This window comes from Mandrillus leucophaeus, unplaced genomic scaffold (genome assembly GCF_000951045.1).
Source record: "Mandrillus leucophaeus isolate KB7577 unplaced genomic scaffold, Mleu.le_1.0 Scaffold284, whole genome shotgun sequence".
NCBI lineage: Eukaryota > Metazoa > Chordata > Mammalia > Primates > Cercopithecidae > Mandrillus > Mandrillus leucophaeus.
Window position 1 is genome coordinate 2,700,579 of NW_012102965.1, and position 24,618 is coordinate 2,725,196.

At 40.8% G+C, this 24,618-nt stretch overlaps 1 protein-coding gene across 2 annotated transcripts in view; it reads left to right on the top strand.

The window, feature by feature from the left end:
* CACHD1 (cache domain containing 1) overlaps nt 1-23,344 on the top strand; it is a 228,708-nt gene extending 205,364 nt beyond the window's left edge. For both annotated transcript variants that reach the window (XM_011985473.1, XM_011985474.1), the window contains exons 17-27: nt 2,063-2,185; nt 3,609-3,708; nt 3,799-3,915; nt 5,857-6,017; nt 6,353-6,439; nt 7,321-7,437; nt 8,571-8,722; nt 10,006-10,167; nt 11,678-11,755; nt 12,416-12,517; nt 21,619-23,344. In XM_011985473.1, coding sequence (XP_011840863.1) covers nt 2,063-2,185; nt 3,609-3,708; nt 3,799-3,915; nt 5,857-6,017; nt 6,353-6,439; nt 7,321-7,437; nt 8,571-8,722; nt 10,006-10,167; nt 11,678-11,755; nt 12,416-12,517; nt 21,619-21,857 — 1,438 coding nt within the window. In that variant the 3' untranslated portion in view covers nt 21,858-23,344. The remainder of the gene's footprint in view (nt 1-2,062; nt 2,186-3,608; nt 3,709-3,798; nt 3,916-5,856; nt 6,018-6,352; nt 6,440-7,320; nt 7,438-8,570; nt 8,723-10,005; nt 10,168-11,677; nt 11,756-12,415; nt 12,518-21,618) is intronic.
* The last annotated feature ends 1,274 nt before the right edge of the window (nt 23,345-24,618 follow it).

Sequence of the window (24,618 nt, forward strand, 5' to 3'; positions counted from 1 at the left end):
AATCTGGGTTTGCATTCTTTGGAGAAGGGTGGTGCTGCTAGAGATGAAGTACAATCATTGAGTAAAGGACGGGTTAGATGTGTCTTTGGCTGTGAAAATCTCATGGAAGTATTGCAAACAGTCTGGTCTGTTGTACTTAGACATGTAGATTTGGTGTGATTTCTTTTTTCTAGTATCTTTCTTTATGAGTTGCTATGGTAACAGTGTACCCATCTGAAATGCAGGTGAAAATATGAATCCTAGACTTACATAGGCAATATACATGCTGTTGCCTTAGCATGTTTATCATTTTGAAGCAGATGGCAGTTATACAAGAGAAGTTTAGAAATAAAATTACCTTATACCAAAACACCTAAGTGCTATTTTTCACCGAGGTAGCTGTAGTGTTGTAGAAAGAGCCAGTTGTGGGTACTGGTCTCTATACCATAAATAAAAGGTGATCTGACCTATCTTATGTGTTTTTGCCATTGTAAGCTTAATCTTGTATTTATAAAATGGGAACTATGATTCCTTTATGGCTTTTTCACGGATAGTTAAATAGTGCAAAGTTGCTTGGAAACTCTTGAATGCTCTGCAGATCTAAGAAGGCAGTTTAACTTCATGGTATGTGCTTTGGAGTTGAAGACACTAAGTTTAAATCCCTGCTTCCACTGGCCCATTGTTGTGTTTCTGTAGTCCCAGCTACTTGAGACTGGGGCAGGAGGATCATTTGAGCCCCCAGGAGCTTGAATCTAGCCTGGGCAAGATAGCAAGATCCCATCTCTTATAAAAATAATAAATACATTTCTGCTTCTACTAGTTATTCACTGTGTGACCTTGGCCAAATACCTAATTTCCCCAAGCTTCAGTTCTCTGGAAATTATAATACCTTGTAAGATTGCTATGAGAAATAACTATGATTTTTGTGATTTTTCTTTGGATATTTTCTTTATAAAGAAATTAGGCAGGTGGGTGATGCTAAGTGGTAGGCTCTTAGAAAATCCTATGTTAGGTAAACTGCAGATTCTCAGCCATAAGAGTGTGGGGAGTTCGTTAGTCAGGTAGCACATGCCCTCCCAGTTAGCCATGAGCATAGATTAAAAAGAGCTAAGGTTCCAAGTGAGAAGTCCACACTTCTGACACACCCAGCAATTTCTTGAAGTACATTTTCTCTGAAAGAGTAATAACTTTATTGTTAACCCTTGCCTGAGGGTTCAACTTCACTGTTTAGTTTTCTTTAGCTTAGCTTCTTTTTTTTAGGTGTTCACTGTAAATACACCATCTCATTTAATCCCAATGACAGCCTTATAAATAGGTACCATTTTCAGATGAGAAAACTGAAGCTTAGAAAGGTGAAACAGCATTCCATAAGCCACATATATAGAAAGCAACAGGGCCAAGATTTGACTTCAGATCTGCTGATTCCAGAGCCAAACAAGTTAGCGCTGTGTTTTACTGCCCAATTTTCTCTTCCTTGGCTGTTGAGAGTAGCGGGGTGGAATGGAGAAAGCACTGGCCTATGGAGCAGGACAGTCTTGTTCTAGGATATGAGCTGTGCTCTGAGTAGAGTCAACCTTAATGTTGGGGAAAGAAAACTAGGCTAGCCATTATTACTCCTAAGTTTTGTATGACCTTACACCAGTCAGTTAACCTTTGTGAGACCTCAGCTTTCTTATCTAAAAAATGAAGTAAATAATAAGGGTGTTGCTAAGGGGAATTTTTTTTATCTAGAGGTTTGTTGGAAGTAGCCGTAGTAGTCATGCATCCAGCCTCCCTCCTGATGCCTCTGCGCCCATATTTTTGTCAGTCGAGCCACTCTCTGAACATCGTATTTCACAGCTGCTCAGGTTTTGGGCCACTCTTATTTAGACAGTCCTACATTAAGTCTCAAATTTTTTTCTCTCATAAAATTTCCATGTTGTGTTAAATCAGTCACTTAGTTGATCATTTTTGTAGGTGGGAGAAGTAGGGAGGAACAGTGGGAAGGTATTTCTAATACCAAACAATGTCCCTGGGACTGAACATAACTTTTATCTTTAAATAAGCCATGCCTATTGTTCTCATTGATCTTTTTCATATAAAGTTCACAGCTGTCTTCTGGGCATACTGTGGCTGTGATGGGCATTGACTTCACACTCAGATACTTCTACAAAGTTCTGATGGACCTGTTACCAGTCTGTAACCAAGATGGTGGCAACAAAATAAGGTAAGCGCTTTAGGGATGCTATTTCCTTTCTAGCTGCAGAAATTTAAAAATAGATGTCAGGTATCTCTAGTTCAATGGGAACAGCATAGCTATGGTCAGGACTAGAAATTGAATTCATGGCCTGGGTGTTCTGTTAAGAAAGTTTTTGTTCTTTTTCTCTTCTTTCGTTTTTCTGAGATACATACTGTTTATTATTTAAACAGACAGATTCAGCACACAACAAGAAAAGTAACTGTGGCATGGAATGCACCAAAAGCTCTTGTTTCCCGGGAAGCCAGTAATTAGAGGCTTCCCATATCTTTGGTACTAGAAAAACCAGAGGGGACTCTTGGGTAGGACTTTTGATGTTAACTTTGTCATTAAACCAAAGTCTTTGTGACATTTTCAGCTGCTTAGACTGTTCCTTTTACATTTCCCCAGAAAGAGACTATGGAACCAAAAGTCTCTGCCTCCTGGATTTCAAAAGAACATGTCTGATCAAAGCAAGGGCATTCCCTTGATTTAATGCAGGCTGCTTTTAAAAATAGATTTCTTAGTTCCATCTCATGGTTCACGCTTCGTGTCATTGGCCCTTATGGGGAAATGCAGAATTCCTGGCAAATTGATATCACTAATGTAAAGTAAGATAAAGCAAAATATAGTCTTGATTAAAGCAGTTCTAGCTTCATTTATTGTTTCTATCAAATGTAGATCAAATATAGTAGTCCCCCTCTTATCTTTGGTCTCGCTTTGTGAGGGTTCAGAACCACAGCATAATACAATAAGATATTTTTATAGAGACAGACCACATTCATATAACTTTTATTACTGTTATAATTGTTCTATTTTGTTATTAGCTAATGTTGTTAATCTCTTACTGGGCCTAATTTATAAATTGAACTATCATAGGTAAATATATATAGGGAAAAAACCATATATATAAGGTTCAGTACTATCGGCACTTTCAGGCATCCATTGGGGTCTTGGAACATATCTTCCACAGATAAGGGAGAAGGACTACTGTATATTTTTATACATCACCTGCATGTTGTTATTTTATGTGTATTTATTATTGAAAGAAGAAATTATATGCTTTACTTCAAATCTGTAGGTAGAAGTACTCAAGTCTACTTCCTTTAGGATCTGCTTCCCTGGAAAAAAGAACAAACTTCCCATTCATATATCTTTGCAAAAGGTCTGAGTCCATCTTACTTGGGCTGTGTGGGCACATTCTGTATAAACTATGTATGTAAGTGACCCACAACTTCAAAAATCATGTACCCGTCTACCTGCCTGCCAGCTTCTCTTCATTTTTCCAATGAGTATTTATTGAGGACCTGGGATAAATGCAGTTTGTTTCAGGGCTAGCAAGATAAATGCTCTCTGGATACGTTTAAAAAAGGACAGCTGACATGAATGAGGGGCATGACTTGTTTTGGTACAGGTGCTTCATAATGGAGGACAGGGGTTATCTGGTGGCGCACCCAACTCTCATCGATCCTAAAGGACATGCACCTGTGGAGCAGCAGCACATCACCCACAAGGTATTTGTCACAAAGCTGAGCAGCTCAGTTCTCCAACCACCTGCAGCTCGCTACATGGCGTATGTCTTCTGTTCTCTTTGGCCTTGGTAGGAGCCCCTGGTAGCAAATGATATCCTCAACCACCCCAACTTTGTAAAGAAAAACCTGTGCAACAGCTTCAGTGACAGAACAGTCCAGAGGTTTTATAAATTCAACACCAGCCTTGCGGTAAGTTGATCTGATTCCTTAATACTCTCATTTTTCCATCCCATTATGGAACATGAACTGGAATCATGGCTAATGTCTGTTTCATTGCCTCCGAATTACAGAATGACAGGAGGAGACAGGACCTTAGTTCCAGTTCCCAGTTTGGCGATTGGGAGATATAAAGCTCAGAGTAGAAAAGTGAATGTTTTAAGGTCTCACAGTTGGTATTTTGTTTTGGTTTTGTTTGTTTAAAGACTTACCCAATCTAAGCCCTTTGAAATATCTGCTGAAGTTGGTTCCCACACTCTTGTATAAATATATGTGGCACCATGTGTTTCTCTCTTCCTGTCTTCTAGGGATCACTAGGTCTCCTTAAATTCCCAAGGCCAAGTTAGGTCAGTTCTTGATCATTTGCCCTATGAGATGGGAACTCTCATGTAAATCATCTGAAAATAATGTCTTTTATTAGCTTAGAGTATTCTGTATAATTTGAGTTGCTGCAAATTTACCTGGTTATGGTTAAAGATCTTAAGGACATTCTCATTAATTTATAAATAATCCTACTTGGGAGAAAGCTAAATGGGGAATGATAGAACATTCAAAAAGCTACTTACAGGAAGTAGGCTTTTTATTTAGAATAGGCATTTATGTCAGTCATAAAGTGTGTAATTAATTTTTAAAATGTACTGGGTTAAATTAAAAATCCTAAACTGAGTCTCAAAAACTCTATTGCAGAAAGCAATTATCTGGTGGAAAAGAGTAGTTTAAAAAATGAATATGTTAATAGAATAGTGTTTTCAAAGCAAGGGAAGTCATTATTATCCTGTTCAGACCCCATACCATTTTGAGAAGCACTCTCTTCAAAGGAGACATTGACAAATGAGACTGCCAAGTAAGGTTGTCATAGGAAAGTCTTACTTATTTTGCGTATCTTCTATCATTTACGCAATGGTTTCTGGAGTCTTCAGCACACAATGCCAGGATACTCGGGTGGATACTTCTCAGAAGGCACATTTGAATAATTTAATGGCTGAAGTTATTCCCAAATGGAATTAGAGCATTCCTGAGTACTGGGGCTGTCAGGACTCCAAGATTGTGATACTGCTTATATTCTAGAGGTGGGAATTTCTCCAGACAGTGAGAAATTCATGTAGACCTCTAAAAACCCATTCAATGCTATGAGTCTCAGAACTAAGCTCATCCTCACCAAGCATCTGTACAGGATGAATGGCATGGAAACAAGCTTGAGGTGAAATAATTTGCCTAGTGTATCTGACATACTTGCGGAAAAATGATTACACGCAACTCTACAATACCACTTTGGAATCTTTGATTTTGTAATATGGTAAACAAAATTGACAGTTCAAGAAACTTGCCATCACATTTTATTTTTATGGAGTGAAGAAAAGGGATACTTGATTTAGTTGGATTATTTAAATATTCTAGAAGCAGAAATTTGCCTCTTAGAGAGGTTTGATTTTTAAATAATTTGATTATTCTAAAAGGAAAAAGTTCATCACCCAAAAAAAGGGAAATGCATGATTTGTGGTTAATTAGGTTTGCATGTGAATAAATTTTAACTATTCCTTCCCTGAAAATTGTCTTTTTGAAGTATTGCTTCAAACTATTGCTTCTTGAAGTATTCATTTTCCTGGTATACTATTATATGTTAAGAAAAAACAGATTTTAATAACAGCTATGAAATTTATATTTGTGTAAGCACAGATAAAAGAATACATAGTATATACACAGCTGTTCAATGGGAGTTATCTCTGATTATGAATAATTTTTATTTTCTAAATTTTTCACAGTGACTATATATTTTTAACAGTGACTTTTGTAATCAGAAACATTTTGTTTTAAGCTGTTTTCCATGGGGTAGTTGAAGAGTTGTTTTCACCAAAGTAGGGCTGAGTCTTTGCATTGCTGTCTGTCATTTCTGACACCTTGATTGTTCTGTAGGGGGATTTGACGAACCTTGTGCATGGCAGCCACTGTTCCAAATACAGACTAGCAAGGATCCCAGGAACCAATGCGTTTGTTGGCATTGTCAATGAAACCTGCGACTCTCTTGCCTTCTGTGCCTGCAGCATGGTGGACCGGCTCTGTCTCAACTGTCACCGGTAAAAATGCAGTGGGTCATATTCTGTGTTCACCACGCTGTTTAATATTTCAACTGATGTCAGGAATTTTGAAGTGCAAAATAAACAGAAAGTGCTGGTGTGTGTCCTGAAGAAAAGTCACAATTACAAAGGCACTTAGAGCTGTGCCGTTTGCAGCATCCTTGTCCGAAGAACAATGGATTAAGGCCATTTATGTATTTAACCTTTGGCTGTAAATTCCTTTTTACTGTCCTTTTAAACTAGCTCAGAGCTTCATTATTTTGCTTCCCCAGTACATGTACAACATACAGTTTGCCATTGTCCTTCTGCATAGTAACTTTCTTTTTGCTCTTCAGAATGGAACAAAACGAATGTGAATGTCCTTGTGAGTGCCCTCTAGAGGTCAATGAGTGCACTGGCAACCTCACCAATGCAGAGAACCGGTAAAATAAATAATAATAATAATAATACATATGTAATACTGTGAGTCTCTTACAGATTTGTTTTGAGTTAGGGCATATAAAGATGATTCATTCTAATGATGGAACTGTTCAGTGAGCCAGAATTCAAGCTCAGTAGTGCCATAAAATGATGTCTGTTTTGAGGTTTAAATTTAACTGCTGTAAAAGTATTGAGTGTATGTGCTACATACAAAAAAATGTGAGAATGTTTCAAGCATTTACTAAGTGTCTACCATGTGTTGAGTACTTTATGTATATTAAGTTACTTAGTGTTTTAATTAACCCTGTGATAAATATGCAAGTGTTTTTCACATACGTATGATGTGTTCACACATAATAACAGCATTATTTATATCAGTGACAGATTTTAACACCAGGAAAATAAATTGTGATAAACCCCTTCTCTAGAAATTAAGAGTGTCATGTGTGTTTGTATTGTACGTGTATATTTGTTTGTTGAGACATGGTCTCGCTCTGTTGCTTAGGATGGAATGCAGTGGCGCAATCATGGCTCACTGCAACCTCTACCTCCAAAGCTCAAGCAATCCTCCCACCTTTCTACATCCCTTGTAGCTGGGACTATAGGCATGTGATTCCCAAGCCTGTCTAAATTTTGTTGTTGTAGTAGTACTTTTTATAGAGACAAGGTCTCATCATGTTGCCTAGGCTATTTGTATTATTTCTTTTGTACATGAAGGTAAATAAATTGAAGCTCAGTGTTGTTAAGTAATTGATCCAAGGTTACACTAAGTGGCAAAGCCAGGATTCAAGCCCAAAACTGTCTGACTGCTTTAAGGACCAGGAGCATGAGTTTGGAATGTGGGCGGTGGTGTTCTTAACCTCCAGACTTACCTCCTGCACAGAAACCCAAGCTGCGAGGTCCACCAGGAGCCGGTGACATACACAGCTATTGACCCTGGCCTGCAAGATGCTCTTCACCAGTGTGTCAACAGCAGGTGCAGTCAGAGGCTGGAAAGCGGGTAAGCAGAATCTAGTAAAGAATAGAGGTTTTCCAGCTAATTATTATTCCCACTCTTCCTGTTTTAAAAAGGTGTATCAGTTTTTCAGATCTGAAACTGATTTCCATAAGCCTTTATCCACCAGGTTAAATGTTGTCTCGTTCCCACTTATTATCCCTATTTTGCATGGGTACCATATGTTAGTAGCCTCATCTGTGAGTGGGAGTTTTTCTTGAAATAAAAGAAGTGTGGAGGGCCATGGCATGAAGCAGCAGGGCAAGGGAGGAGGAACCTGTGAGGTCCAGAAGCAGAGCCCGGTGGTCAAGGCTCTAGGTGTGATATTTTGGAGATCATTTATTTTCCTTTCTTAGGAAACACATCTGCTTCATGATAGTTTTGGGAACTAAAAACTAGATGTTCCCCACTCTCCCCCAACTCCTCAGGTGGGATTAGGAGTTTGGGACTAGACATTATGGAAATAGTGGCTGTGGTAGACTAAGTGAAGGGAAGTTGGTTATTAGCTTATTGTAGCTATAGGTTGCCATTTTATTAAACAGTGTTTCGATGAATAGCTTACTCTAATTTGGGTGTGTATTTTAGCAAAGGAATTGTGGCGTCAAACTGATTAATTTGGGGTGTTATACAGTAGCCCCAAGTCAATTAGGTTTAGGAAACGCTGACACTGCATATATTCTCTTGAGACAGTCACAATGCATGTAATACACTAAAGGCTCTGAGAAATTGGCAGTGAGGAAACCTGTGGTAACTGGCCAAGTATTTCCAAACTTATTGGACTTTCTTTTTATTTTTTTAAATGACCCCACACTTGGGAGATGTTAGGCCAGAGTCTGACAAACATTGGGGTCATTTCTGTTTGGTCTTGTAAGATGATTTTGAATAGCCCTATGATGTGTGGATGTCATTGTTTAATTCACAGACAGCAGTTTTATTTCTCTCCTTTCCAAGCTGTTAAGAGGCGTAAAGCAGTTATTCCCCTGGCAGTCTATTGCTATTCTCATTTTATAAGGGAAGGAAACTAAAGCTTAAGAAATTCACAGCACTAGTAAGTAACGGAGATCCTGAGAACTGTCTGATGCCCACGCTTAAGTGCTGTCCCCCGCCTTATAGAAGACTAAGTATTGTCTTTCTGGCAGGGACTGTTTTGGGGTGCTGGATTGTGAATGGTGCATGGTGGACAGTGATGGAAAGACTCACCTGGACAAATCCTACTGTGCTCCCCAGAAAGAATGCTTCGGGGGGATTGTGGGAGCCAAAAGTCCCTACGTTGATGACATGGGAGCAATAGGTATGTTTGTTGGATACCCCAACAATTTGATTCTTGAATATACAATTTCTTGCCTATATACTAGGACATCTTAAAATAATCCTCTCCCCAACTTCCCTGATTCCTTCACTGGTAGTCTTTAGTTACAAAACCAAGGCAGATAATTACCTTCAGAACTGGCTAAATATTCTGTGCAGAGAGAGTGAGTGGCCATCTGTCCTGCCAAATTTTGCAAGCCTGGAATTCCTTCCCATAAAGCTTGTTCTGAGAACTGTCAGGCCTGGTTTCTGCATGGCCGAACTCTGGAGTCTGTTTGGCTATGCACGCCAGCTGGCAGAAGCACAGGGCCATGTACGGAGTGACCACTGTATGTCTAGTGCCTGCTGAAACCTTCACTCACAACTTTTGCAAGGTGAAGTCTTATAGCTACAAATCAGTATTTGGGGCCTTGGAGTCAACAGAGTCAACAGAAGCCAGAGCTACCCAGTGTAGCTGGGACAACTTAGGATGAAGCACAGGGACACCATGGGGTGGAGAGCCCCCGGGATCAGTCTCCAAGACCTCAGAAATACTGCCAAGATTATATTGCTCACCTGAGATTATTTTCAGTCTCTCCAGAATTAGCACCTAATTTTTAGATGGCAGTAGAGTCAAATATTTAAATCCTTAGTTAATACCTTGATTTTTAACATCACTTACATCAGCCTGTATAGAAGAAAAGCTCATATGTGAGGAAGGATTTTGAGCTTGTATGTTACTACTGAACTAGGTGAGGGTGCATACGTGAAAGTGACTTGGCTCCAAGACATCACTTTATATGCTCACCTGCAGTTTCCTATCTGGAAAGCACAAATGGCCTTTTAAAGGAAACCCATAAGCTTCGAAACTTGGTCTGGTTAGCACATATTTATTGGACCTGGTGCCTTTTGTTTCAGTGGTTACTCTGTACTAGGTGACTTTTCCTCTCTTCCAAGAGTAACTCATACCCCAGGGAGCTAGGACTCTGTTGGTGTTGGGTGCTGCCTGTATAAGCAATTCTTCTGGTCTGCTCGCTCTTCCCAGCAGTCCTTGCCATTTGTGCTGCTTCTCTGCCTAGGAACCAACACTGGAGAACAAGGAATTAAACGAAGCCTCTGCTCCCATGTTCCCATGCCTCGTGTCTGAGGAACTCAAAGCCTAACTAAGCATCTGTTTATCTTCCCCCAGCCCCCTTCCCACTCTATTCCTTCCCATCTCATCATCCTTACTTTCTTCCCCACTTGGGAAATCTTAACGAGGAACATCTTCTTGCTCTTTCACTGAAGGTGATGAGGTGATCACATTAAACATGATTAAAAGCGCCCCCGTGGGTCCTGTGGCTGGAGGGATCATGGGATGCATCATGGTCTTGGTCCTGGCGGTGTACGCCTACCGCCACCAGATTCATCGCCGGAGCCATCAGCATATGTCTCCTCTTGCTGCCCAAGGTGAGCTCAAAATGAACCCCACAGGGGAAGCAGCAGCCAGGCTAGAAGGACAGTGGCTGGTTGTGTCAGCCTTTAAGGAATTGTCAGCACAGTGCTATATTTTCAGCTTCTGTGGAGTCATTTTGGAAGTCCCCAAAGCCTGCTTTCTTCAGTGCCTAAACCCTACAAGCTCTATTTTGATCCCCAGAAAAATCCTTGGATCCTCTCCTTACCAGCATTAGCCCCCAGTGGCCTGCTTCTGCAATAAGCCGGCCAGGGGAGCTGGGATGCTGAGTGGGAAATTTTGTTTGTTAGATGTGCTGCCCTTGCCATTCCAAAAAGACAGGCAAATCAAAGATACCCCAGATCACTAGTGGCAAGAGCGTAATCTGTTCTATTGCAGCTGCCATTATGTAGTGTGAATAAACACACATTTGAATAATCACATCTCTTAAAACAGGATAAGTCGGCCGAGTGCGGTAGCTCACGCCTGTAATCCCAACACTTTGGGAGGCCGAGGTGGGTGGATCATTTGAGTTCAGGAGTTCAAGACCAGCCTGGCCAACATGGTGAAACCCCGCCTCTACTAAAAATACAAAAATTAGCTGGGCATGGTGGCACACGCCCATAGTCTGAGCTACTTGGGAGGCTGAGGCAAGAGAATCACTTGAACCCAGGAGATGGAAGCTACAGTGAGCCAAGATCACGCTACTGCATTCCATTCTGGGCAAAAGAGTGAGACTCAGTCTGAGGGAGAAAAAAAAAAAAAATCATCGAAGCCAAGTACAAAATGATTCACCTATAATCATGGCCTCAATACCATGTGCAGTATCTATACTCTGTTTAAGTGCAGTATCTATACTCTGTTTGCAGGGAACAAAACTGTTTAATGGCCATCTCCATCCTTCCTAAAACCCCAGTCCCCAGGGAAGTGTTGACCTGACCTTTTTGGAGATGAAGTTAACTCATCTTCCTGGCCGCTTAGCTCACTCTAACAGCTGTAATGACAGGTTGTTGTTAAAACGTTTCACTATGGCCACAAGCCTGAAGGGGAATCATGGAGTAATGTTGCCTGATTTAGTAACAGGGATAATCACTATGTGCTTCCCTTGGTGAGATTCAGCTAGACTGAGGATGACCGTCGTCCAGTATTAGCTTTTGCCTGGCCTTTTGGAGGCTTTTGTTGCACCATTTTACCAACACAGTCAGTCATGTTTTCAATCCCTTTCCTTCTGTTTCAGTACTTTAGTAGAGGATTAAAGATTTGTTGGCCTCAATCAACTTCTTTTCTCCTCCTTTCTCAGAAGTCGATTTCAGATGTCTCTTGATTACTTGTTCTTCTTGTTTGGATTCCTGCTCCCTCCTCCTTTAAAAAAAAAAAATGGGGCATCAGTTCATTCCCTTCTAAGATGGGATTCATTCTTGATGGAATGCTGTCACCCAGCCATCAAACAAGCGCTCAGCAGGGTATTAAAGCGGGTGATTTTGTTTGATTAAATAGTGATGTTTCTCTCTTTTTAATGATGGGTAGAAATGTCAGTGCGTATGTCCAACCTGGAGAATGACAGAGATGAAAGGGACGACGACAGCCACGAAGACAGAGGCATCAGTGAGTATTCAGCTGCCTTGCTGCAGAATGTGTCAGCAGGAGGCTAATCCAGAATAAATATTCTTTCTTATATCCTTTTGGCTTGTATTAAAATTTAAGAAGCTTTGACACGGTGACTGGGTTTTTTTAGTTGTTTTTTTTCCGTCCTTTTTTGTTAGGAGTATGTATAGGTCTTTGTTTTGTTTTAAAGAATCTCAAAAGATTTTATGATTTTTTTTTTTTTGCATTGTGTTGGCCTAAAACAGCTAACCCTTTCCTTTATTTCTCTTGCTCTTTATTTCCCAACCATAGTATTTTAGAAAAGGACGTTTCAGGGATGCATTTTTTTAAAAAATCCCTTAACTAGTACGTACAACTCAGGGAGGAAAAAAGAGCATTTTCTTTATCAAAAGAGATTTCCATTAGTCTTAAGACAGCCTGGCCTTTACCTACTAGACCACAGCTTCCTGATGCACGTTGGAGATACGTCATTAAATACCTCTCACTGCACCAGTTCTAAAATCAGCACCCCAATCCCCAGAATTGTTTAAAAAATGATTTATTCTGGCTTTCCAAAGAGAATTCTCCCAGCATGTAAATGAGCCCTCTCAGAGCAAATGTGCATGAAACTACAGAGATACTGACATAAGAGTGACATTAACTGTCCTTGACTTCCCACAGTCAGCAACACTCGGTTTATAGCTGCGGTCATCGAACGACATGCACACAGTCCAGAAAGAAGGCGCCGCTACTGGGGTCGATCAGGAACAGAAAGTGATCATGGTAAGGTCTAGCTTCCTGCACTTGAAGACCCGAGGAACCTCGTGTACTCCTGTGGGATGATGCTCACACCCTATTTTGACATGGTTTTCCAAAAAGACACACCCCAGCATGCCACCCTTATAAGAGCCCAAGGACAGTTTTGCTTATGTCTCGGCACTCCTCTGGGCACACAGATTGCTTTCAAGTTTTTCTCCATACAGAAGGATTCATATTGTCTAAATGGAGCCTGCTTGCCATCCCACTTGCTTTTCCATAAAATCAGCATCCTCTTAGGTCCCGCTCTCCAGTGTTGGCTGGCAAACAGCAGGATCTTTAAGAGCTTTTTTAGCCATGTCCCCTTGGGGCATGAGAAGAATCTGTGCTGTCCTCCAGCATTCTCTTGCCCTGACCTCTGGCATGGTCTGGGGAGCTCAGAGAAGCCTTCACCAAAGAAGCAAGAAGCAACATTTGCACTGAGCCTTGAGGGGGTGATTAAAGAAAAGGTAGGGGCAAAGAATATTAGAGGCCAAAGGACCAGTGTGTACAAAGTCATGGAGTTGTATAAGTGCCTATAAGATGCTCTGGAAGGGTCAAGGCCAAATTGTGAAGAGGTGCCGAGTGCTAGGTAACTGACAAAATCCACATGCTCTGCCAAAGACTTGGCCATCCCACATGGCTTCTCTCCTTCTCTGAGTCCATATTGCTCATTGTTGCAAAGAACAGCAGATGTATCCCAGTCTATAAGCATCACTGCCACGGTTCCACAAAAATACAACAGGCATGGGTAGTGTTTTTCCTGCCATTGTAAAATCTTTTTGTTTTTTTAAGATAGCTGTTTAATTTTCCAGAAATCTGTATTTTCCTCCCAGAATCAAGTCCCTTTTTTTAATACATAAATAATGTACTTAAGCCTTTTTGACTTAGCTTTTTCCATACCTATCCTGGAAAAAAAAAAAAAAAAAAAAGTCCTCCAACAGGGTGTTCCCTGTATCTATACTAAAAAATGCAGAAATAGATATTCCTCAAAGCAACCAACAGCACCTTTTCCACTACAGCCAGGGCAAAGAAGAGCAGCTAAAGCTCTGTTTTATAAATTGGAGACTCTTAATTTGAGCTTTGAATGACATTATTCCCGCCAACTAAATAGAAACTTCGGGTTTCTATGGAGAACCACAGCAGAACTTAAATTTTTCAGTTTCTTTGACTTTTTTGCTTTTTTCCCTACAAACCTTTGAACCTGCATAAATTCCTGCTGCCAGGCAGTTCTGTGCCTTCTTGTTTGAATAATAAAACAGGTTTGAGGCTACTAAAGTTCAAGAGAAATAATTTCTTATTCAGCAGAAATACTGAATCCTTTTCTCTCTCTGAAATACAGAATCCTTTTTCTCTGTGTTCCTCAATAGGAATTGCATCAATACCAAATTAGGATTCTGAGTGATGTTTATGATATTCCATTAGCCTCTCCCATTGTCTTAGTGAAATGGCATATGAAGCAACAGCTTAGATAAAAGGAAGGGTGCAGTGTCCGTATCTGAACACTAAGGCATCCAGCTAAGGGCTTGGTTCCTTTCATTTTTCACCATAATTGGATCCCTGTTATCCCCAAGGAATGAAAAATAGTTTCTCATGCAGACAGAATGTAACACCAAAAGAAGGGGAAGGCATTGACACTCCCCATATTCCAAATGCATCATAAAATCAATAGAATTTAAATGCGTGTTGGCATCCCTTGAACCAGTACGTGGGTCACTAAAAATAGTGGCATTGAGTTAATGTCTCTGTGATGCCTAGAGGTGAAGCTATATACACCCATTAAACAAGGAAATCTAATTGTTTTGTCGGCACACTTGCTCATCTGTGTATGCTCTACTCTCCTATTTGGTGGATGTATTGGCATCTGCTATGCACAGTTACGCACTGCATAACAACACTTCGCATATACTACAGGGGTCCCATAAGATTATACTGGAGCTGAAAAATTCCTGTTGCCTAGTGACATCTTGATGATCCTGACCCTGTGTAGGCCTGGGCTAATGTGTGTGTTTGTGTCTTAGTTTTTTGGTGTGTGTGTTTTATTTTTTAAGATGGAGTCTCACTCTTGTTGCCCAAGCTGGAGCACAAAGGTGCGATCTTGGCTCACTGTACTTCAAAACTATCATTCCTTACATATTGAGGATCTCGTTTGTGGTAAATTTTTTTTTTTTTTTTTGGTATTTTATCTGACATTTAATTATATTCGTGGATTTCCTTTGTTTTTTCTTCTTTTTTTGGAGATGCTATGTCTTAGTTTTTAACCAAAAAGTTTAAAAAGTGAAATGTAAAAATTTTTAAACTAGAAAAAAAGCTTATAGAATAAGGATATAATGAAAGGAAATATTTTTGCACAGCTGTACAATGTGTCAGTATTTTAACCTGTTATTACAAAATGGTCAAAAAGTTTAAAAGCTTCTAAAGCAAAAAAGTTATAGTAAGCAAAGGTTTATTATTGAAGACAGAAAAAAATGTTTAATAAATTTAGAGTAGCCTAAGTGTATATGGTGTTTATAAAGTCTACGGTAGTATACACTGATGTCCTGGGCCTTCACATTCACTCTGCTCACTCACTGGCTCACACAGAGCAACTACCAATCCTGCAAGGCCCATTTATGGTAAGTGTTCTATACAGGTGTACCTTTTTTGTTTTTTGTTTTTTTGAGATGGAGTTTTGCTCTTGTTGCCCAGGCTGGAGTGCAATGGCGCAATCTGGGCTCACCGCAACCTTCATCTCCCGGGTTCAAGCGATTCTCCTGCTTCAGCCTCCCGAGTAACTGGGATTACAGGCACGTGCCACCATGCCCAGCTAATTTTGTATTTTTGGAAGAGACTGGGTTTTTACGTGTTGGTCAGGCTGGTCTTGAACTCTCGACCTCAGGTGATCTGCCCACCTCACCCTCCCAAAGTGCTGGGATTACAGGCATGAGCCACTGCACCCGGCCACAGGTATACCATTTTTAAAAATCTTTTATACTGTATTTTTCTGGTACCTCTTCTATGTTTAGATATGTAAATACCTATAGTATTACCTACAGTATTGTGTACAATTGTGTTGTAGTTGGCTACAGTGTTCAGTGCAGTAACATGTGGCACAGATTTGTAGCCTAGAAGAATAGGCTATACCATATAGCCGAGGTGTGTAGGAGGCTGTACCATCTAGGTTTGTGAAAGTACACTCTGTGACATTTGTGCAATGATGAAATTGCCTAAGGACACATTTCTCAGGATGTATCTCTGTCATTACACAAGGCATGGCTATACCCTAGTACACTGTGGAGGGGGCTACAGATGGGAGTTGGTACTTCCTCAAGACAGCTTGGTGTAGAGGAAGAGCTTAGGAGATAGGGTAAAGCCAGTTCACTTTGAAGCCTACTTCTCCCCCTTTTTTTTTCCACAAGCTGTTGAGACCTTAGTGAGCTACCTTAGACCTGAGTTTCCTAATACTTAAAAGTAGGATTAAAAATTCTTACTGCAGTCTGGGCAATATGGTGAGACCTTGTCTCTACAAAGTAAAAAAATTAGCCACGCATGGTAGTACATGCCTGTAGTCCCAGCTACTCAGGAGACTGAGGTAGGAAGATCACTTGAGCCCAGGAGGTGGAGGTTGCAGGGAGCCATGTTTGCACCCCTGCACTCTAGCCGAGAGCTATTGGAGCTCTTTAAGACAGAGCTGTCTCAAAAAACAAACAAAAACAAACAAACAAACAAACAAAACCTGCTGGGTGGAGTTGCAATGAGGATGAAATGAAATGACATATGATAGGCACAGTGCTCAGGGTTGACCTCCCTACCTCTGTGCCTACCCTGCCCTGAAGGAATTTACAGTCTAGGAGGAAGCTATAAATGAATGCATGTATTCATATGCTTGATAAAAGATGGAATATGACAGCTTCCTTAAAAGAGTAGGACAAAGAAGGAAAGGGGCGAGAGTTCACTTTTATCTGCGAGTAAATTATGGGAGACCCCATGGAGGAACTGGCATTGACTGGCCCTTGAACTGGTAGGATCGTGGCGCCATGATTCTGTGCTCCCTGATCAGAGTATTTCCACATGAATCCTTGAGTGTGTTACACAAAAGGAAACTCAAGTCTGTAAATACATGACTGCACAACAGCCTAGGCTCTCATGGTATGGTTCAGAGTTGTGATCCTAGAACTGAATTAAAATTGAATGTTACCGAACTAAACTTAGAAACTTTAGGGTGTATTTTTATTTAGAAATACTTTATGTCGCCAACAGAATTTCGTTCTTCAAAAGAATCTAATTTTAATTGTTGTATGTTAAGAAAAACTACTCCAATTGAGAATGTTTTTTGAAAGTAGAATCATTTTGGTCCATAGTCTAAGACCACTTAGAATGACTGATTTTCAGCAGTGTTACCCTCATAAGTGGAGGTTAGAAACAATTACTACCTGTGTATGTTTTCAACTATCTATCTGCTTTGCCCATTTCTCTTAAAAATATCATGTTCTGTCCAATCATCTATTGGCTTATTTTTAAGTCAAAAAACACCTATATGTTATTTGTTCCTTGTGAATTTGTATTTTGGTTACTATCTCATCAGAAACTTTATGTAAGTGTATATTAGGCAACATTTTTTTCTTTGTAGGGGAAGATTCCCCCTAGTTCGTGGCAAATTCCAAAATACTTAAAAAGCAAATTCTGAACCTTAAAAACCTGGTCAAAAAATTTGTAGATGGACATAAGACCATTTTCTAGAGGTGCACAGATATTCTCCTGCAGTTACACTCTGTGGCCACGAGATGGTGAGTGCATCCCCAGAGGGACGTCACACCCCTTATAATCAAACGAAGTTTCTTAGGAACTATCAGATAAATATATAAGCAGACTGTCAAAGAACAAAAACCTAATCTCAGCTCTTTTTTATAGATGCCTGACCTCCTTTTTAAAGCCCATTTCTCACTTGAGATTGTATTTGCAGACACTTTGCTACATAAGCCTTTGGACAGTAAAGAAATTTTTCCTTGGAAGTGTTTGCAAATATCCTTTGTGTTTCAAATAGTGCCTCTTCCTCCATGAGTCAGAGACTATGTCTGTCTTAATTCATCACCCTTCCCAGTGCTCAACAGAATTGCCTGGCACTGAGCAAACAATTAACTTGCTGAATAAGAAAATGTGTTTGTCTTTCTCCTGCTTCTCCACAACCTGCTATTCCCTTCTCCCCTGACCCCTTCAGATTTCCATTAATTATTGAAATAAGAGGAAGTTACAGAGGGGTTGAGCAATGGTATCATAGTAAGGAAATTAACTGGAATGGCCATAGTATGAGAGTTTTACTCTGAAAGCACCTCTGTTGAGGTTCCTATCAGAAAGCAGTAGCAGAAGAGATGGGGGTGCCATCCTGAGATGAAGAGATGGGTGCCCTCCTGAGTTGCCTTGGAGACAGCTGCACCATCACTACCGTCCTGGATATGAATCCAGGACCTGTGACCAGCCAGGTTCAGAGTGTCACTGGATTCTGTTATAACCCCTGGATAGAGTCCACTGTATCCTAGAATGTCTTCATTATTAGATGAGACTAGTGAATGTCATACCAGGCAAAGCCATAGGTAACTACAAGATTCATTGATGCCATTGCTTTGGGAGTATAGTATACGTTAGTGGGGGGTGGGGCAGCAGTTGTTTTTAAGTTCCTGCTTTGTGTGAGTTACTGTTAAATACTAGGGAAAGATAAACAGGAACTCACTATTTAAGAACGAATTTGCTAATAGATAGATAGCCTTATACTTTTATTATAATATGGCAAAATCTAAGAGATGTGCACAGAATGCATGTAAAATCACAGAAGGGGCAGCAGCCCCCATGTGTGCTGGCAGGACTGGAGGTGGGTGGGGAAAATAGGTTGGGAAAGCTTCCCAGAGAAGATTTTCCAACTGAAGCATGAGGCACAATAGCAAGATGAGGGAAGGTGGGAGGGTGAGCCAAGCAGAAGGGCCACCATGAATCTTAACACCTCAAATGCTAACATGAATTATCAGTTAGTGTGTGGGTGCTTGTAAATGAGCAGAGACGGGAAGCTGTCCAGGATGTGTTGGAATAATCACTGGGATTTTGCTAAAATCTTGTTTTCTACTTTAATTCTTTACATATATAGCATAAAGTGGTTTCAACATGCACAGCAGTTTGTGACTTAGGTTTTGCAGCCCAGCATCCGATCTGACACTCCAGACTTAGCACTGCTGAAGCTGAGAAACCTATTCTGGCTCCTGGTCTCTTAATCCTGGGTAAAGGCATCACTATTTGCTCAGCATCTGAACCTAGAAACCTCGACCTTTTCCAAGGATGTCAGCTCCCTGGCATCTTCACCAGGCAAGTCCATTCAGTTCACCAAATCCGGCCTACTGTACACTTGAACAGTCCACACACTGCAAGTGCCCTACTTCAGGTCTTTGCCATCTCCTCGAGGCCCATGCTCCAGCACCCTGTCCTCTGAGCCTCTGATCCCACCTTCCTTCTGTCCAGCCTCCCTCTTGCCCCCTGACCACTCCCACTGTCCAATTCTAGATCATAGCTCATAGCTTCAGCCAGCCTTCTTGACCTGGTCTTAGCCTGTCTGTCCAGTGCCATCTCCCACTGCCCCCACCCCCAGCCCCAAGCTTTCACCATTCCCAGAAGCCACCAGAGCCCTTCCAGCTGTTATACCATTGCATGTACTTGGGCCCTGCTGGAAGTACCTTTACACCCCTGTCTTTACCTACTGAGTCTCGTTTCTCCCATCAGGGCTACCCAATTGTCGTCATCTCAAAGATCTAAGCCAAGTTCATTGGCTTTGGAGTTCCTTTTGTGTGCCTCTGTTTTAGCACATGGGTGTTTCCCCTTCTTGCCCATGGGCCTCTCAGGAGCTGAGGCCTCACCTTAGCCCTTTCCTGTCCAGCCTCTATCCTGCCACCTGGCACCAAGTAGGCACTCAGTCATGGTGGACACATATGTCAGTGAACACTTCCTCTTCTGCCCTGAATTTGCAGATGACACTTCTGAGATTCTGGCTAGACATCTCCACATATGTGACCCATAGACTTTCAAAATCAAGCTGTGCATAAACAAAATTTGTCTTCTTTCCTGAGATTCAATCTGTGAGTTGTCCTTTCTTATCATTATAAGTTGAAGTTGTAGCCACCTTTCACTACTCCTCACCCCCACAGTCCCCTACATCTGATGACTTACCAATTTCTCTTGCCTCCACCACTGAGATAGCTTTTAAATCTGTCCAATCCCACTGCCCTAGTTTTCTCTATCCCTCACGTGGGCTGTTGAAATAACCTCCTAACTGCTCACTGTCTTTCCTTTGCCTTCATCTCCCAAACCACCATCCTCTAAACACAAATGATCATGCCATTTTTTGGCCTGCTCAGAATCTTGTGCGGTCTCTCCATTTGCTACTCTTCGGCATGGGCTTTATGATCTGACTCAACTTTCTGCCTCCCACCTGCCCTACTCTCCAGCTACCTGCTAGCACTCATCCAAGCCACGTGGAACAGGGATGGCCTTTATATCCACACCTCTATGGCTGTGGTCATCCTGTTCCTTTCTTCATATCCACTTATCAAACTCCTACTCATCCACTTCAGTCCGACTAAAATATACATTCTCTGAAGATTCCTTATTCCCCTAGCCAGAATTAGATATTCCCTCTTCTGGATTTTAATTATACCTCAGTTATAGCACTTACCATTATCTGTGTAAGAGGAAGCTTTGCTTTGTGAGCATCTATCTCAAACTCAACTGTGAAGTCATTAAGGAAAGATGACGTCTCTTATTCATGTTTCCTCATCTCCCGCTCCAACTCCATAATGGTCTTCAATAAATGAATAATTGAATGACCAATGCTTCTATTTTTTCATTTCTCAAACACTAGCTTTTGAGCTCCCTGTGCAGGGACCAGGCTTTCATCTTTGTATGTCTTCCAGTGCCCAACACAGTGACTTGTATATTGTAGGTACATGGTAAATATTTGCTAAGTTGGACTGACAGCTATATAATTCTATCATTTGAGTAACGTTTCACTGAGGACAGAACTTTTGCACAGAGCATACAGTTTCAGCCACAAATGACTCCTGCTTGGCTGCATGCAAGAACGTCAGTTTTGCAGCCATGAATGTGACTAGCACTACCCACGGGTAAGTGCTGATTGATGCTAACTGTAGATGCAGTGGAAATATTAATGAGCTGTCGCTTCTCAAAATGTTTAAAGGAGATTTTTGCAATATTTAAAAACATGTCAGGAATCTGAGAATGGAATCCTTTGATCAGCAAGGACATTTGCCTTTGAAACATGTATTACTTAGAATACCAAAAGAAATTAAATTTAAATGGGGGAGGTGGGGCAGTTAACACAGAGAATAGTTGATTCCACAGCTAGTTGCCGTGGGTATACGTGGAGTTAGTGTTTCATTAGGCACTAGAACTTTGGGCAAGTTCCTTAATGTCTCTGAACATCATTTTCCTGAATTGTAAAATGGATATTAAAATATATCGTCAATGGTGTGCAAGAATTGCCTGAGACAAGTGCCTGCTACCGAGCAAGTACGCAGGTGATGGTGGTGGTTCTTTTTGTTCTATTGTGGTGTCACACTCAGGCATTTTGAAGCCCAGATTTCCCCACCAGCCCCCGTGGATCTGAGTCCTGTTCAGATCTTCTTCTTGAGGCTGCCCTTTTTTTGGATTTCTTTAATAAAAAAGATCATCTTTATCTTAGGTAGAAGTGTAGAAAGGTAGGTCCCCAGTGGTGGCTAGCCATGGATAATGGGATGTAGGGTGATTTTCATTTTTGTGTTGCCAGCTTGGGGATTTGGGATGAGGGTTCTGGGTTGTTTTTTTTTTCTCCTCCATGCTTTCTCAGCTGTCTAAAGTGGTTATGTATGTATTGTGTCATTGTTTTAAGGGAAAAAAGAGTTATCACTAAATCTCTTTAAAGATAAATTACTTTAGCATCTGCTGACAGTTTGCCAGTGTTTGCACCTATGTATTGCAAAGGCAGGAGTACCTCCCAGTGCCCTAGAAATTGCAAGTGAATCTTCTCTCTGCGTCTTGAAGCTCTCAGCTGTGTGTTTGTTTTGTTCTTTTTCTAGGTTACAGCACCATGAGCCCGCAGGAGGACAGTGAAAATCCTCCATGCAACAATGACCCCTTGTCAGCCGGGGTCGATGTGGGAAACCATGATGAGGACTTAGACCTGGATACTCCCCCTCAGACTGCTGCCCTACTAAGTCACAAGTTCCACCACTACCGGTCACACCACCCTACACTTCATCATAGCCACCACTTACAGGCGGCCGTGACGGTACACACTGTTGATGCAGAATGCTAACGATCTCCTCACCTCCACGCCAAGACGAGATCTGGGAGCTACCGAATGTTCTGGAAAGAAAAAGAACCAGCTTAAAACCCACAGCAAGAGACCTCCCTCGTGTTTGTACTTTGTGCAGAGTTGTTTGAGTCATTTCCTGCCTGATGACATGGTTAAAAACGAGAGAAACAACAACACAGTCACATTTGTGAAGACGTGAGGCTGGTTCTGAAATGGAGGGGAAATAAGCCTGATGAACGAACCTGCCATAACACTAATGGAAGGGAACAGAAGGCGAGCCTCCAAACACAGAGACGGAACCTGCAAGTGAAGCTGAGCCAGAGGAATGTTCCGAAGAGCCAGAAGCATTCAGCTCTCCTTAACTGGAAGAGAGAAAAATCTGCTCACCCAGAGACTGGAATGTGGCACATGCAGATACAAATGTGTGCATTGAAGATTTCACTTTGTTTCTTAGCGGTACCTGGATACCACAGTTGCTGTATGGAACTCATGCTCTAAACGATGCATCTCAAAATTTCTAAGTAAAGGATTATTTTTCTACTATTTATTGAACTTTCAAATATTCTCAAACTTTGGGGAAAAGGAAAGGAAACACAGGAGAAGCTTTCAGCAGTTGCCCCGAGCTATTTTGTGTGTAATGAAGTGATTCTTTGATTAAGGAGCTCTATTTCTTATTTAACTGATATCCCACTGCCCCACTCCACAAAATAGGAAAATGAGGAAATCTTTCCCTCTAACTTGTTTACATCATTTCATGGAAACACATCTTTATTTGTAATGCAGTATTCTTTCTCTGTGTTTGACAGAGATGGGGAGGGGCAGAGGAATCTAAGAGGTTTTAAAAGAAATGTTTTGTTTCTTATGACTTGTTTCCACTCCTCACACAATGCTAGTCTTAGGTTTCTACGAAACCTAATGTTAGAACTGCATCCTTTCAGCTAAGGGAGGGTTGGATTTATTTTCCTTGTTTTAGAGACTACAAATTTTTAAATGCCCCATTTCGACTAGAATACTGACATATAAGGGAAGAAGTTTCCTAAATTGTGAATGTCTGGTTCTTAATTAAAGATTTTTTTTTAATATTACAGTTAAAAGCTGCTGCCAGTTATCCAAGACATTATCCACCAAACTGCTTTGTGATTTATACAGGGACTAATCAAATCTGGCTACTATAACATGGGGCATTGTAACTTTAAAGTAGTGTTTTAATTACAGTGATGTATTTTAGACTCACATTTTGTGATTCAAATATGTTATAAAGACATTCTTGCACCGTGGTAAAGAATGTGTGTGGTAAATCTCCGTTTATATGTAGTTGGAAAAAATTCACTGAATAATGTTTTAATGATAGGGTATTATGATACAGTGTAAAAAACAATTGGTTCTTCAGCAGTACAGAAAGTAAACTATATATGTGCTATCAGGAAACCCCTTCATACTGTGTATAAAATTGCAATCTAGTGAAATAAACTGTATGCAACAGACCACTTTAGTGGCTACAGTGATTGTTAATGTACCACTCCTTGTGCCTCTAGGCAAGTTACATTCACTTTGTAACCTAGCAGGTCAGTTGCCAAATTGAAAATAGACCTCTTTTCAATGCTACAGTCAACTTCTAGGGCTTCTTGACCATCTAGATCAAATATGCAAACAACTTAACAATATAATGGGATAAAAATGTGTAGAACATAGCTCTCCCTTCCTGAGCGTCTGTATCCATGTCACTAATAATAAATGGTTCTTCTCTAACTGCTAAAAGGATTGAATTAGTTTCCTACCTTCCCAGAAATTAAACTTCCTCATAGGATACTAGTTCGTTTCCTAAAGTTGAGAAACTCTGTGTTAAGAAATTGATTGAGGAGGGAGAAGTGGAGTGGAAACTTGGTGGTTTCAAGAAAAGAATCACAAAACTTAGAGCTTAAAAATAAAATAGGTACCATCTATACAAACACAATAACAAAATACATTTTGTATCTTTTGGGTTTTTTTGGTTTCTTTTCATTTTTGAGATGGGATCTTGCTGTGTCACCCGGGCTGGAGTGCAGCGGCGTGATCTCTCAGCTCACTGCAACCTCTGCCTCCTGGGTTCAAGTGATTCTCCTGCCTCAGCCTCCTGAGTAGCTGGAATTATAGGTACTTGCCACCAGGCTCGGCTAATTTTTGTATTTTTAATAGAGACTGAGTTTCGCCATGTTGGCCATGTTGGTCTCGAACTCCTGACCTCAAATGATCATCCACCTCGGCATCCCAAAGTGCTAGGATGAGCCACCGCGCCCAGCGCATTTTGTATCTTTTGTGATAAGAGTTTTTCCTATTCCAAACTTGAGGGGAAAGTAATTGAATGTTTATACCTAAACCAAAACATTGCTGAGTTTTAAAGATCCTGTGAAATATGACATATAGGTTGAAGTTTTGATCTTCTATAATTATCTTTTATCTAATCCAAGGGTTACATATAATGTCATTTAAACATTCATTGTCATTGTTTAAATGGCAAAATATGTTTCCGGAGATTTTTTATCATGGTGCCAGTTAACAGTGTTTGTTAAACATGAGTCTTCCCTGAGATCCTGAAGGAGGTCCTACCAATATCTTTTCATTCACCAAAGCCTCCTGCTGCCGGTAACCAATATTACTTATCAATGTTGATAAGTATCAAAACTAAGGAGATTCCAGGTCACTTTATATAGCTAGGAAAAAAATGTCCTATTGTAGCCCAAGGAAAACAGGGCTCAGGCTCATGCTAGTCCTCATGGCATAT